General features: G+C 34.6%; 3 protein-coding genes across 19 annotated transcripts; 2 read left to right on the top strand and 1 right to left on the bottom strand.

The window, feature by feature from the left end:
- Positions 1 to 863: 863 nt before the first annotated feature.
- On the top strand, positions 864 to 3,383 carry LOC108209067 (gibberellin 2-beta-dioxygenase 8). Its single transcript, XM_017379791.2, has 4 exons — positions 864 to 966; positions 1,366 to 1,802; positions 2,369 to 2,687; positions 2,914 to 3,383. Exons 1-4 carry the CDS (start codon positions 892 to 894, stop codon positions 3,142 to 3,144), a joined length of 1,062 nt encoding a protein of 353 aa, XP_017235280.2. The 5' UTR covers positions 864 to 891; the 3' UTR covers positions 3,145 to 3,383.
- A 542-nt stretch (positions 3,384 to 3,925) lies between these two features.
- LOC108209066 (probable pyruvate, phosphate dikinase regulatory protein, chloroplastic) lies at positions 3,926 to 9,730 on the top strand. Of its 12 annotated transcripts, none has more exons than XR_010289287.1 (5): positions 3,926 to 4,407; positions 5,922 to 6,561; positions 6,708 to 6,847; positions 9,012 to 9,560; positions 9,653 to 9,730. XR_010289287.1 is itself a non-coding variant. In XM_064088311.1 (3 exons), exons 1-3 carry the CDS (start codon positions 4,003 to 4,005, stop codon positions 6,809 to 6,811), a joined length of 1,149 nt encoding a protein of 382 aa, XP_063944381.1. In that variant the 5' UTR covers positions 3,927 to 4,002; the 3' UTR covers positions 6,812 to 9,730. The 12 variants fall into 12 exon arrangements, 1 of the variants encoding a protein (XP_063944381.1); XR_010289285.1 differs by having other exon boundaries at positions 8,979 to 9,560; XR_010289282.1 differs by having other exon boundaries at positions 8,930 to 9,560.
- On the bottom strand, positions 9,137 to 12,602 carry LOC108209068 (uncharacterized). 6 transcript variants are annotated; one of them, XM_064088313.1, is made up of 6 exons: positions 12,443 to 12,602; positions 12,254 to 12,295; positions 12,006 to 12,122; positions 11,484 to 11,592; positions 9,853 to 10,075; positions 9,137 to 9,591 (listed from the first exon to the last, which is right to left on the bottom strand). In XM_064088313.1, the coding sequence occupies exons 2-6, from the start codon at positions 12,269 to 12,271 to the stop codon at positions 9,507 to 9,509; spliced, it is 552 nt and encodes a 183-aa protein (XP_063944383.1). In that variant the 5' UTR covers positions 12,272 to 12,295; positions 12,443 to 12,602; the 3' UTR covers positions 9,137 to 9,506. The 6 variants fall into 6 exon arrangements, with proteins under 6 accessions (XP_063944383.1, XP_017235285.1, XP_017235281.1 ...); XM_017379796.2 differs by having other exon boundaries at positions 11,484 to 11,598; positions 12,443 to 12,600; XM_017379792.2 differs by having other exon boundaries at positions 11,484 to 11,598; positions 12,006 to 12,155; positions 12,443 to 12,599.
- Positions 12,603 to 13,432: the final 830 nt, after the last annotated feature.

The following is a 13,432-nucleotide window of genomic DNA, read 5'->3' as shown; positions in this document are numbered from 1 at the left end:
ATTCTTTGTAGATAGCTTTACATTTCGCCAATTAAAGCATACAAAAGTAGGTAGTGATTTGAACACTTTGTATGCAAAAACATTGCACTTTTTAACTAGTAAGAGCATCTCCAAGGGTATAGACCTGTTAACTATATCATCTATTTGACATCTATGTGTCATCTAGTTGACATGTTTAGAGGATATGTAAAATGTGAAACACTCCAACCATTACCCCTTAGCAAAAAAATATGAATAACTAAAATATGGGTAGCTAGATTTGGAGGACCTCTAAATGAATTAAGCATAATTTTAGATGATATGATTATACATAACACCATTGGAGTTAACATGAAACCTATTAGCTATAATTTTAGATTATTATCCATATATTGTATTATAGCTAACAACTATACATAACACTCTTGGAGATGCTTTAAGAACGGTTTGTACATTTTAAGAAATGTTGAATATCATTCGAAATTATTTTAATTCTTAAATATTGTATCACCTCAATATTCACATGTTAAAAAAAAAATTTGAACACGAGCCAACAAAAAAAGGTAAGATGAGAATACTATTTATGGCAATGTGAGAAATATTAGCAATCGATTTTAGAAATAAAATTGTTCGTTTACGATAGTAAACAATATGAAAATATCATCTAAAACATTCCCAGAATTAGCAATTGATTTACTTCATTATATTCACGTGAACGTCTCATTTTGTGGGCAATTAAGATGTAAACGGGGCCATTCGGGAAAGCCTACCATTTTCCATAATGGGCTGATATTGTGCCCCACACGGCCCTACCAGACACATTTTTCTCCCCCTATAGAAGTCTCCAGGTATCACTAGATTATGTACAATTTTTCACACTCTTCGTCTCCTGTCTTTCAGTCTGCAACTCAAATGCTTTCTGTGCGTCATTCTGAACTAATGTCGATGCCGGATCATTCAAGAAACTTCCAGGTCCTTCCTTCCCAGGTAACCTCATATAACTTGTAGATCATCATCGTGTACAGTTTCTTTCTTTCAAGTGCTTCAGGGTATATTTTAATTTTATACGAATGAAAGAGATTATTTTGAGAAATGGTAAAATTTTACAAACAAATTATCATCATCTTGAAAATAATAATCATGTCTTTCCCGTCTTTAATTTACATTTATTTCCTTTATATATTCACATTTATTTATATTTTTTACTAGTTGACATATAAGATAAGATGTGAAGCAAAGTTTTGCATGGCAAGCTAGCTAATAAGAGCCATTCATCTAGACTGATAAGTAGAGAATGACGCGATTGTAATTGATAACCGGTGTAATAATACTAATGTCATATTATTGCTGAGTGTATTATTATCTAAATTTGTATATTTTCGCCAGAATAATCTGGAATCACCCGAACCACCGCTCGAAGAAACTTACAAAGCTCTGATAAATTCGAAATCGATCAGTGTCGAGGACATGGCGATAGAGAGTGCGGAAGAGTGTGAGCTTCCACTGATTGATCTTAGCATGCTAAAACTCGGAGGATCCGAAAGCGAAGAATGCAAGGCACAGATAGCCAGGGCTTCACAAGAATGGGGTTTCTTTCAGGTAATTAATCACGGAATTTCAAATGAAATCCTGGAGAACATGAGGCGCGAGCAAGTTGATATTTTCAAGAAGCCGTTTCATGAGAAGGAAAATATGTGTTTTCCTGCCGGAACTTACCGATGGGGATCTCTTTCAGCTACTTGCCTCCGGCAGTTGTCGTGGTCGGAAGCTTTTCATGTTCCTATGAATAATGTTTCAGGCGTAAGTGATAATACTGGCCTCAGGTAATTAATCTTTTGTCTTTTTATTATAATAATCCTTAAATCATTCTTTTATCAACTTAAATTGACCAGAAAAAGGGACCGCGTCAGATTTGTCCAACTTGTACAGAAATGACAAGAGAATTTAATGGTCATGCAATCCTAGTACTTATAATGGGGTCTGGGGGTCTGCCCAGTTAAGAATTAAGATGTCTTTTATAAGGAGATGTCCCATAAAGACTTTTGTGTAATTACCGAGCCCATGGTTAAGTAAAATGCTTGCACTTAATTTCTGTCGAATCGTAAGCTTTAGAGGCTGTTCGCCCAAGTCGCTCTTAATGTTATGTCGTAGAATATACTTTTTCTTTATTTAATTTTTTTTATTTTTCTAATAAGTCAATTTTAACAATAAAATAAATATTTTATCAAATTTATTATTATTATTATTATATTTTGAGTAATAATTTATAAGTCATTTATAATATAAAATTATCCAAAAAGAAGATTTACCTGAAAACTTGTTACATTCACAGTAAACCATAACTTTTCCTTATTCCAAGTCTAGGCTCAACAATTTATTTTATTTTCAGCCCAACAATGAAACGCTTTGCCACTACAGTTTCACATTTAGCACAAAAGCTAGCAGAGATCTTGGCTGAGAAGATGGGACAAGAATCAACTTACTTCAAAGAAAATTGTGTTCCCAGCAGTTGCTATCTTCGAATGAACCGATATCCTCCATGCCCAGTTCCTGAGATTCCAGGATTGATGCCACACACTGACAGTGATTTTCTCACAATAGTGCATCAGGATCAAATTGGAGGACTACAATTAGTAAAGGATGGAAAATGGTTTGCTGCTAAGCCTAATCCAGATGCTCTGATTATCAATATCGGAGATCTTTTTCAGGTACAACAATAGTTCTGCTGTTCCCTATCTTAGTTGCAGAAATCTTTTCCCCTGTGGCAGAACCAAGGCACCAGCTCCTGCAGAATTTCACAAATATAGACTTTTCCCCCCCCGAATCATCACTTCTATTTAAAATTTAGTAACTTTTTCAAGCCCAAGCAAAAATCACATGAACCAAACATATTTTTGTAGCATGGTCTAATGGTATTGATGTTTTATAATGCAGGCCTGGAGCAATAATGTTTATAAGAGTGTTGAACATAGGGTTGTGACAAATAAGCAAGCAGAGAGGTTTTCAACAGCTTATTTTCTATGTCCATCTTACGAAACCAAGATACAGAGCTGCATGGAGCCTTCAGTGTACAAGCAGTTCAGCTTCAGGGAATTTAGACAACAAGTTCAACAGGATGTAATGAATTTGGGTTATAAAATTGGACTTCCAAGGTTCGTAATATAATACAGCACAATATAACAACCACAGGGAATAAGGATCGTATCATATCCAACTTTAAAGTATCAAGAACTGTGAAACTTTTGTTGATATTGCCGGATTTAATTTTCAGTCGGTGCATGTAAACGTATTATGAAACTATTTTTATTTTCATATAAAGATGGTGAACCATTTTCGTTGCGGTTCAATCTAGACTGTACTTACTACCAAATAGATGAAAAGAATTCAAGGAGTATTTTTCAAAAAGAAGAAGAAGAAATAGACGAGGAGTAATAATAAAAGGAGGGAATAATGAGTGATGACTAATGAGAAAATAATCTTGAAACCATGGCTTCAGGTGAAAGAAGAAAACTATAGTAAACTTTTCTAAATTTCTATAAACAACCCTATTTCTGATTCTGGAAATATGTAAGATCATGTCATAACTTTCTCTCTTTCAAGTTAAAATTCAAAAACAAATACTTAAAAGACTATCTCGGCTTGGTCAGAATGGTAACTTAGAAATGATCGGGTTCCATGATCTTTAATTTGTGCCCAACACCGGCATAAACTATCATCGCTTAATATTAACATTTTTTAGATTTTCGGCAAAAAAAAGTATCTTTTAGATTTTTTTGCACATATGAATATTATTTGTTGGATCTGTTTGGTGAAATCAAAATTATTAATATATAAAATAATTCTTGAAAATACAAATTTCACAAACTTAAATATAAAATATATTTATATATTATTAATATATTATACTTATTTATAAAAAATTACATAAATCATGAGTCAAGTCATTCCCCTTCACAATTTTGCAATGACAAAATATCTGGTTCATACTTTGAGCACCTATCACACAAAATTCCCAAAAGATAGATGATGATGCTCTCAAGCCGCCTTTCAATTTCCGGCATTACAACTCAACCCGATTCAACACCCGCCCCTAAAATTCCATCCCCCAAACCCGACCCGAAGTCTCCCAGGCTAAAGCCCAGTCCACAGCTAAACCGCTGGTCACGAGCCCGGTCTATCCGATCAGGTCGAAAACTAGACCGCCCAATGCAGCGCGCACCGGCTTTGCAACTAGAGTCATTAGACAGAGAAGTGGTCGATGATGAGATGGACGGCTGTGATGTGAGCGATGATGGCGCGAAGTCTATATATATGGTGTCTGATGGTACCGGGTGGACAGCGGAACATACGATCACGGCTGCTTTGGGTCAGTTTGACTATTGCCTAGTTGACCGTGGATGTCCTGTTAGTACACATTTGTTCTCCGGGGTATGCTTACTTTATTCAGCTCCATGAAAAACATATTTTAATTTTTGGTGTAGTGATATATTATTACGAGTTCTCGCTTTAAGAAACACTGCATTTAAAAATATTGCAAATGACAGCGTGAATTGTTGAGGCAATTAAATCCTGTTAGGAGTATAGTTTTAGGTAATATAATTTTTTTACATTTTTCAATTATATAGATGTAATATTTAAATTCGTCAAACTTGACAACTTATCATGGATGATGTGAGTAGTTTCAATTATTCTGTGTTTTGTATGAGTCCCTCCCCAGACTCTGCTCTAGGTGGGATATGCTGAGCATGTTTGATTTGGTTTGGTTTGTGTTTTGTATGAGTGCATAAGAGGTCTTGTGAGTGTATGAGTTTTGATCATTCTAAAAACATACCTGATGTAGTGATGTTTGAATTGGATTATGGGAAAATAACATTAAGAACCCATAAGAGCAAGTCCAACAATATCCTATTCCATTCTCTATAAATATTATAAAATATCTCGGATCCTAAAAGAAATATCCCAGTGAATTTTTATTTTTTTTTGCCATATATATCCCAGTGATTTAGGATCATTGTTTTGTGTGTCAACTCTAACAACAATCTCTATTTTCATTCCTCATTATTCCTATTTGGGTCATGTTCCTCTTAGAACCCTTAGTCTAAGAACCCTTAGAACCTTATAATATTAATAAGGGTTCTGCAGCACAGCAGAATTGCACATGCAAAAAGTGTCGTGTTTATGTATTATATTTTAAAATTATTTTTGAACGCACACAACGATGCAAGAACATGTATTTAGATATAGATCCTGAAAATCTATTTAAAATTTATGGTTCTGCAGCAGAACCTTAGTGGTTTATATGGTTCTATTTTAAGGATGGGTTCTCTCTTGAGCGCAACCCTATTTTTATAATAATATATTTAAACTTGTAAAGAGAAAATAGTGGGGACAAAAAATGTCCGAAACTATTAAATAGTGGGACCAAGAGTGTAGAAAGGAAGAGAAATGGATTTTTATTTTAAGAAATAAAACAGGGGATGTCTAGTAGTCACCTAAAAATAAGGCATGGCTAGTAATTTTGAGCATGTCCTAGTGATTTAGGTAATCACTAGAAAACTACTGGAACTGCATTTTATGTCACCCTATATTTCAGTTTAGAAGCTTATTTAGGGTAGCTGTCGGACTTGCTATAAGGTACGAGTATGAGTATGGGATTTTTATACCAAAGAGGGAGATGAGTGTGAAGGAGGGGTTAGTAGTTTTTCAATTTTTTTTTTAAATATTTAAGCAATTTAAATTTTATATTTGATAAAAAAAATCAAAAAAATAATAAAATTTATATTCTAAATAAATTCAATAAAATCCTGAATACAGCATTGTTCTTAAACTGTCTGTTTGTATAAGCCATATGTGACCAACTAATGTGGCGGATTATAGTACACTATAGCTCATCTCGTCACATGTTTCGGGGACTAATATCGAATAAATTCCTTCTTTGTCAGATTGATGATGTCGATCGATTAATGGAAATTATACAACAAGCAGCTAAAGTAGGTGCAATGGTTGTCTACACTCTAGCTGACAGTTCTATGGCTGAATCTGCTAGACAAGCCTGCAAGCTATGGGAAGTGCCATGCACTGATATTCTGAGCCCAATTACAGAAGCAGTTGCAACCCATCTTGGTGTCTCACCATCTGGTCTTCCTCGTGGAGCTCCGGGTAGGAACTCTGCTTTGAGTGAAGATTACTTCAAAAGAATTGAAGCTATTGAATTTACCATAAAGCAAGATGATGGAGCCTTACCTCAGAACCTGCACAAGGCCGACATTGTTCTTACAGGTGTTTCTCGCACTGGGAAAACTCCCCTATCAATTTATCTTGCGCAAAAAGGATACAAAGTGGCGAATGTGCCACTTGTAATGGGTATAAAGGCTCCGAAGACTCTCTTTGAAATTGATCCAGAGAAAGTTTTTGGGTTGACAATCAATCCTCTTGTCCTTCAAACAATAAGATGGGCAAGAGCAAAGACTCTAGGCTTCCACCGAGAAGCAAAGAGTAACTATTCAGAGATGGATCATATCAGGAAGGAGCTGGAATATGCTAGCACACTTTTTGCGCAAAATCCAGTCTGGCCTGTTATTGGTGGGTGTATAATTTTAATTATTTGTATTTGGTTTTATCTATGTTCTTATCTCAGTATTCTTCGGCTAGAGCTTTGAAGTTCCCTGATGTAAGTTTATATATAGGGACGTTGTCGTTTCTTGATAAAAGTTCACTTGTGCTTGCAGAAGTAACTGGAAAAGCTATTGAAGAAACCGCAGCAGTTATATTGCGACTCTACCAAGACCGGAAAAACAAATGCTCAATGCCAAGAATCTCAAAACGCTACTAGAGATTCCAAGTCATTATGCTTTAATCATCACACCTTGTGAGTCCCGGAACTAGTCAGTATATTTCTCATGATGTTAGACAAGGTTGTTGTGCCATTGTTAGTACAAGTACCTCAGGTAAATATGACTATTTCAATATTATATGATGCATATATACATACCATATTGAATAAATCTCTGCATTATTTTGTTGATAAAAAAAACATCATTTTTTGCTACACTTCCAAAATCGCTCATAGTATTACCTTAAAACCCTATGATTATTGCATCATCAAAAGTCATAGTATTACTTTAGAAGCCCTATGAATATTTGCATCATTGACAAAAACAAATTTAAACATTCTTCCCGTGTCCCTTGCAAATTAAAGTAATATTCTTCAGCACTTGAATTTCAGATGTCAACAAAAGAATAAAAAAGTCCTTCAAGGCCTTGCTACTTGATTCTCATCATTTGCTCACGAGAGAGTAATATTTTAACTTAATCCTGTTATTCTATACAAATTCTCTGACTGGAAGATACTGAATGAAGGAATAGGGGCTGGAAGAAAATTGAATCCAAGAGTAGTAGATTGGTCTAGGAGAGTGGATTTATTACTGCTGTAGACTGTAGCCAAGTTTTATTAATTTTTAAGTAAATGTACAAGTACGTCAGGTGAATATGACTATATTAGTATAATATGATGTGTATATATTTCATGTTGAATTAATGGTTTGCTCTGCATTATTTGTAAATAAAAAAGCATTATTTTTTGTTACGCTTCCAACATTGCTCATAGTATTACTTTAAAAGCCCTGCGGTTATTTGCATCATCGACAATCATAGTATAACTTAAAAAAGCCCTGTGAATATTTGCATCATTTGCCAAACAAATTGACAGATTCTTTCAGTGTCTCTTGCATTTTAATGTAATATTCTTGAGCACTTATATATTGGATGTCAACAAAAGAATAAAGAGTCCTTCAAAGCCTTGCTACTATATTCTCATCGTTTGCTCTGACGGGAATATTATAACTCAATCCTGTTATTCATTCAAACTCCCTGACTGGAGGATATTGGATATTGAATGAATGGATAGGGCTGGAAAAAAATGGAATCCGAAAGTAAATAATTGGTAGAGCTAGAAGGAGGGATTGTTAATTGTTGTGGAATTGTAGCTAAGTTTTAATAAATTGAATGAAAATAAATCGTGTCTAGTGTGATAGTCAAGTGTCATGGATTCAAAGCTAGGTCATAAGTTTAAACACAAGATAGAGACGTTTTATGGAGATTAAGAGCAAGTCCAGCATAATTATCTGTTTCGTGCTTATCATTCCTTAACTTAATAACCACCATTTTCGACTGAGTGTGTACACACAACATATAAATAAATTCTAGGGTTTATAATTGGAGAATAGAACGGGACATGCCCATACTTTTCCCTTTTCCCTAATATCCTCTTTATCCACTCATACTTATATTAATGCAATCCAGAAGTAGATTTCTGAATCAAGGTTCTTGCAAAAGAAATACAGTGAAGGAACTTAGTTTATGTGACGATTTGATCTTGCACAAACAAGTTGAGGTTAGGTTTAATGTCATTCATATAAATAAGATCAAATCTATAAATTTAGGTGCAAGTATTACAACATTACATGAAGCTAGCTTGATGACAGTGGATTAACTTATGCTGTATTTTGAATCTGCAGGCTAATATCATTATTATATATGTGATTTTCTGTCTTTATATCGGGTCAGCATACGTTCTGCTTCTAGATGGTATAAATGTTGATCCTAATCAGAACAATATCTGTACTTCTTGGAGATTTTCTTGCCTACCAAAAGAAACAATAAAACATCCTAATGATCAGATTGGGTATCTATTTGATCTTTTTAAGTGACCCTCACTGTAAAGACAGTTGTCTAGTTGAGTTTTTAATTGGTCCCTGAGATTGATATACCTGCTTTATTGTTTTAAAGGTGAAGCAAACTGTATCCAAATTATATCGCAGTGATCTTGTTGATATTATGCAAGCTCGAGATGATAGTTATGTAGCTAGTAAACAAATTACATGAGATGATGAGGTTTCAATGATCATAAACATGATTAAAAGCTAATCAAAATTAACAATTTGCGAGACAGGCTTTTGAGAGGAATCACACATGTTCTCTGTCATTTCTTGTACATCTAGATCTTTGATGTTCCTCTACTTTTACGTGTCAAGTTTCACATGGAAACCACATAAATAAAGTGCTGATTGGGTTGGACTGGAACAACGGCTGGAAGGAACCAAAGTTATGAAGCACTTCGAAAGGAGTAGACTTACTTGGTCAAATAAAGAGGAAAACAGAAAGGAAAAGGGAGTAGACTCAAACCAAAGTTGTTTCTGGTCTTTCTTGTATATGTACAGAATTACGGAAAGTAAGCACAAAATGTGTTTTTAATCTTTTTGCAATAATCACCTATGTAGATTTCTACCTCTGTGCTGTTGTCCTGTTTACAAACTATATGTAATGGCAACATCCTATATGTTTTGCTTGTTTCTTTGAACTGCCACCTGCTTTTCTTCCTCGATATTTTTGTACACAACTATTCCTGAGAGAAGCCGCAGCAGCCAGATATGCAACTGTAATGTATTCTCCTCTTTCTCAGCTTCAAGGTGAATTGTAGTTTGTATATTGCTTTATAACTGTAGTTATTCCTGGGGTTTTGGTCACTGCTACTGCTCCATGGTGTTGGCATCGCCACCAACATTCTTCATTGATAATGTGAGGTAAATCAGTAATATTGTTCCCATGCTTGACCTGTGGCACGCGTTTAAACAATTATAATAACTCCAATGACCTGTCTTTTTGTTTCTTTCAGGTACATTATATATGTTCTGTCATAAGATTTTGCACGGGGAATCTGTATGCAGAGCCGGTGATAAGCTTTACCACTAAGGTACTAAGACATCCTTGAATCCTCATAATTACTTACCTTTGACAGTGATAATACCTTTTTATATTGGGCAAACTTTGACAGCATTTTGATTTTTGCTTGAACAGTAAAAAAGGGCAACTTACATGGTGGCAAAGACTAAAAGCATTCTCCTGGGATCAATCGTCCAAGAAGAGCGTTTGAAGCTGTTTCTTCTGGAGCCAAGTTTGCTTTCCGTGGCAGCCGTGGTGGTGGCCGGGGTGGTGATAGTGATCTGGTGATGCACTTGCGGGCTGAATGGGTGGTTGGTGGCCCCTACTGTCACTAAAATTGGCTTTTCATGCGTGCTGGAATCTATCAGTTGAGCAGCTGCATTTCAACAATCCATTCAGAATATACAAATGACCAGACTTAACAACCATCACTAGTGTTTCTCATAAAGCAAAAAAAAAAGCATGTGCATTTTAACATATATGGAACAGCATGTGCATTTTGATAGCAGATCTATATTATTATTCTCCTTGTCCAGAAAAGAGAGCACCATTTCTGATAGATCTGCATAGAACTACTATTTGGAGCTGAAAACAGTAGTAGGTGAAGTCTTATGCTTTACAAGCGCCGGTTTATAAACTTATCTTGAAAGCCCAACGAACCAAGTAGCAATCATGTTGTAATTTTTCACTCGTAATAAACATTTATTATGTTATTATATTTATTATGTGAATAAATGACTTCAATCAGTTCTTTTTAATTGTTATTGAAATTATACTTGTCGTTTTAAATTTTGTACATCATTTACGGTTTAAAAAGACATTTATTTTTAATTTTTTTTCTAATGTAAAATTTAAATATTTATATTCTTATTCAAAAAATATTAAAAAATTATGTATAAAAATATGATTTACTTGTATCTCGAACATGAGTAAAACATCAGAATGACTATTATTTTGTTTCTGATTAACAATTGCATTAATGCGAATGAGGGTGGAAGGTAGTTGGGATTTAATTATAGAGGATATTCCCAATTTGGAAGTAGAGCCAAAATGAGATGACGAACTTACCGGCCAACTACTATTTCGTGAGTTGTTACAGGTTGGTAATGAGATAAATAAGTAATGCATACAGTAGTAGTTAATGTATATACGTGGCGCAGTATCATGGCAATATGGCGTAGTGACGCACTGACTCTCTATGTAAAAATATTTTATGGTTTCGTAATAATTGATTTTTAAAAGCAGCGGTACCAGTCAATCAAAAGAATATAGAGCAGTACCTTTATATTACGGGCATCACTTAAAATATAATATCGTCGTAATTCTGAGAATTGAAACCCGATAATTTAACTATAATTATATAGAACCAACTTAAATACGGAAATTACATTATTCTTGCCCTGCTAAGCAGACTGACGTCGAGCTCAAGCATGAGCAAGAAAAGGAAAAGGAGTGTTTTGTATTTATAATGCAATAGTCAATATAAATTTTGGAAACTGCTAGATATTCCGTAAATCATTTTCAATTTTTTTTCTTTAAATTATAATTGGTATTTTCTAATTGGTTCCGCTCATATAATTAATAATTGAATCCTCATATGTACAAAAAATCACATAATTAAAATTGATCATAAAAAAAAATTGAAATAAGATTTCAGATATATAGTATTGCTCATAGATTTTAACCACCGAAAATTAAATTATAGATAGATACGGGAATGACGGAGAACGGACTGAATTATAATTTCGTCACCCTCAAATATTTAGAGCAAGATAGACACGAACCTTTTGGTGACGAAGAAACGGGGACAAAAGTGGTAGCATCTTTCTCATTGTCAGCATTTGAATTCATCTTCTTTTCACCTCTATATGACCCCTTTTTCGAAAGGTTCCTCTGCATCTTCAAATTCGATGATAAACCATTAGAAATAGTAGCAATAAGGCCATAAAGTTACGGAAAGCAATTAAGTGGACATTAGATAGAAGATGATGATTATGATATATTACTTAACTTGTTAATTATGATTACTTTTGTAAAGGCGAGAATTGGATAAGCACAAGTGCCAAAATGATGATATGCTTGCTTTGGACAAAATAAATACTTTGATTGTAAAGGCCGTAAAGTTCAAGGAACTGCTCACCTTGTTCAAAAAATAATATTATCTATCTTGTTTTGTTAATTATCAGAATTGTGATTGACGAAGAGCAGATTTAGTGATTATCGAGAGATGATTATATTGAGATAGAAGCCAATCGAGCAAAAATCGACGAAAAAAAGCAGAATTTTCACAACAGAGCAAAACTTACTGCGATTCTTGAACTCGGGGAGACGTTTTTGGATGATAAATCGGAAAATCTCTCCATTTCAACCGTGAAGCTATCGGGTTTCGTGTTTTCGGATTGTAAACCGCCTGATTGATCGGCCTGAAAAAGTCCCGAAAATGATTTCATATCTCCCTGTTGACGATAACCCAGAAAATTCAATGAAACAGTTCAATTCTTCGATTATGATTTATCGAATCGAAAGAAAAGAGGCGAGAAGAGAGATTTCTTACCAATTGTGAATATTCCATCTGCCTGGTACTAGAGGGGAAGAGCTGAAAAAGTTGACAAGAAAGAGATGAGAAGAGTTGCGTAGTGGGAAGGCTTTAGATTGACATAAGAAGAAAAAAGAAATGTAGAGTGCAGACGCAGCTCCATGTATCGAGTCAATAAAGAGAAAACAAGTGCATGTACATATATACCAAATCTCCAGAGCCGTGTATGGCAAGAAAGTGTGCTCACTTCTTTTTAGCAACTGCTACAATGGCCGGCTAATAGACTAAACAAAATGTGGAATTGTGTTATGGAGCATGTATGTTGAGTTTCTGTGTGAAAAGGAATGGGTTTAGTGGATATATCATATGCTATGTTGTGGGGTGGGGGGTAGGGTAGGGGGGTGAGAAATTTGTGCGGGTATGAGGGGTTAGAAAATTGTGAGGCTTTGGTTGGGAGTTTGTTTATCTACTGAGGATTAAAGGAGGTCTCATAAAAATGGTGAAGGGTTATGAGTACTTGCAATTAACTAGAGTTGTTTTTTGTGGTGCAGAGTTGACTTTGACAAAGTAATTTTGGTGGTATATATTTTCAACTGCCCATCCATCACAACCTTATTGTTTAACCCAATTGATCAAGTTGGGCAGTTGCTAGGTGGTTGAATTTTTACTTGATCAACGTTTTTGAGGGTTTGGGTTGATTTTTTGTGCTTTTGAATGAAGTGTTGGTGTCAATGGAGTTGTGATGTTGTTTTCCAAGCTTCCACCTAAAACCAATCCTTTTTTCATAGTTATCACTTGTGAAGTTGAGGGTGTTCGATCATGAACATAATTCGTTTTGGACCGTTTTCAAGGTCTAGATCAAATTAAATTGATTGAATTCTGAATACCGAATGCAACAAGAATCGATCCAACCAAATCGATTTTTAATGTATTCATTCTGTATGCGTGTTAACAAGTCAAATGTTTTATATTTCACAAGGCCGCAAGTAACATTTAAAATGGACAAAATTTAGAATTAATTATATATAACTAAATGATGAAGTGGATTTTAAAAAAAAGAATATATGAATTTACTCTTACATTATCAAATGAAAATTCAATTATGATCCAGAAAATAAAATAAACTTATATCGTCTTATCTGCGGTGATTAGTGTGCACTAAACAGTGTGCGCATATATATTTTAGTACCATGTTTG

Source organism: Daucus carota, chromosome 2 (assembly GCF_001625215.2).
Source record: "Daucus carota subsp. sativus chromosome 2, DH1 v3.0, whole genome shotgun sequence".
In the NCBI taxonomy this organism is placed as follows: domain Eukaryota; kingdom Viridiplantae; phylum Streptophyta; class Magnoliopsida; order Apiales; family Apiaceae; genus Daucus; species Daucus carota.
The sequence above is the reverse complement of the archived record's forward strand: the minus strand, read 5'-3'. Positions and strand labels throughout refer to the sequence as shown.

Excerpts from the sequence above, each read along its gene's own strand:
- LOC108209066 (XM_064088311.1), top strand. The coding sequence starts at position 4,003 with ATGATGATGCTCTCAAGCCGCCTTTCAATTTCCGGCATTACAACTCAA. Across the intron at positions 4,408-5,921 it reads GTACACATTTGTTCTCCGGG|ATTGATGATGTCGATCGATT; the intron begins GTATGCTTACTT and ends CTTCTTTGTCAG. Across the intron at positions 6,562-6,707 it reads TCCAGTCTGGCCTGTTATTG|AAGTAACTGGAAAAGCTATT; the intron begins GTGGGTGTATAA and ends TTGTGCTTGCAG.
- LOC108209068 (XM_017379792.2), bottom strand. Across the intron at positions 11,599-12,005 it reads CCCCGAGTTCAAGAATCGCA|ATGCAGAGGAACCTTTCGAA; the intron begins GTAAGTTTTGCT and ends TCGAATTTGAAG. Across the intron at positions 10,076-11,483 it reads CGTTTCTTCGTCACCAAAAG|CTGCTCAACTGATAGATTCC; the intron begins GTTCGTGTCTAT and ends GTTGAAATGCAG.
- LOC108209067 (XM_017379791.2), top strand. The coding sequence starts at position 892 with ATGCTTTCTGTGCGTCATTCTGAACTAATGTCGATGCCGGATCATTCA. Across the intron at positions 967-1,365 it reads TCCAGGTCCTTCCTTCCCAG|AATAATCTGGAATCACCCGA; the intron begins GTAACCTCATAT and ends TATTTTCGCCAG. Across the intron at positions 1,803-2,368 it reads AGTGATAATACTGGCCTCAG|CCCAACAATGAAACGCTTTG; the intron begins GTAATTAATCTT and ends TTTTATTTTCAG.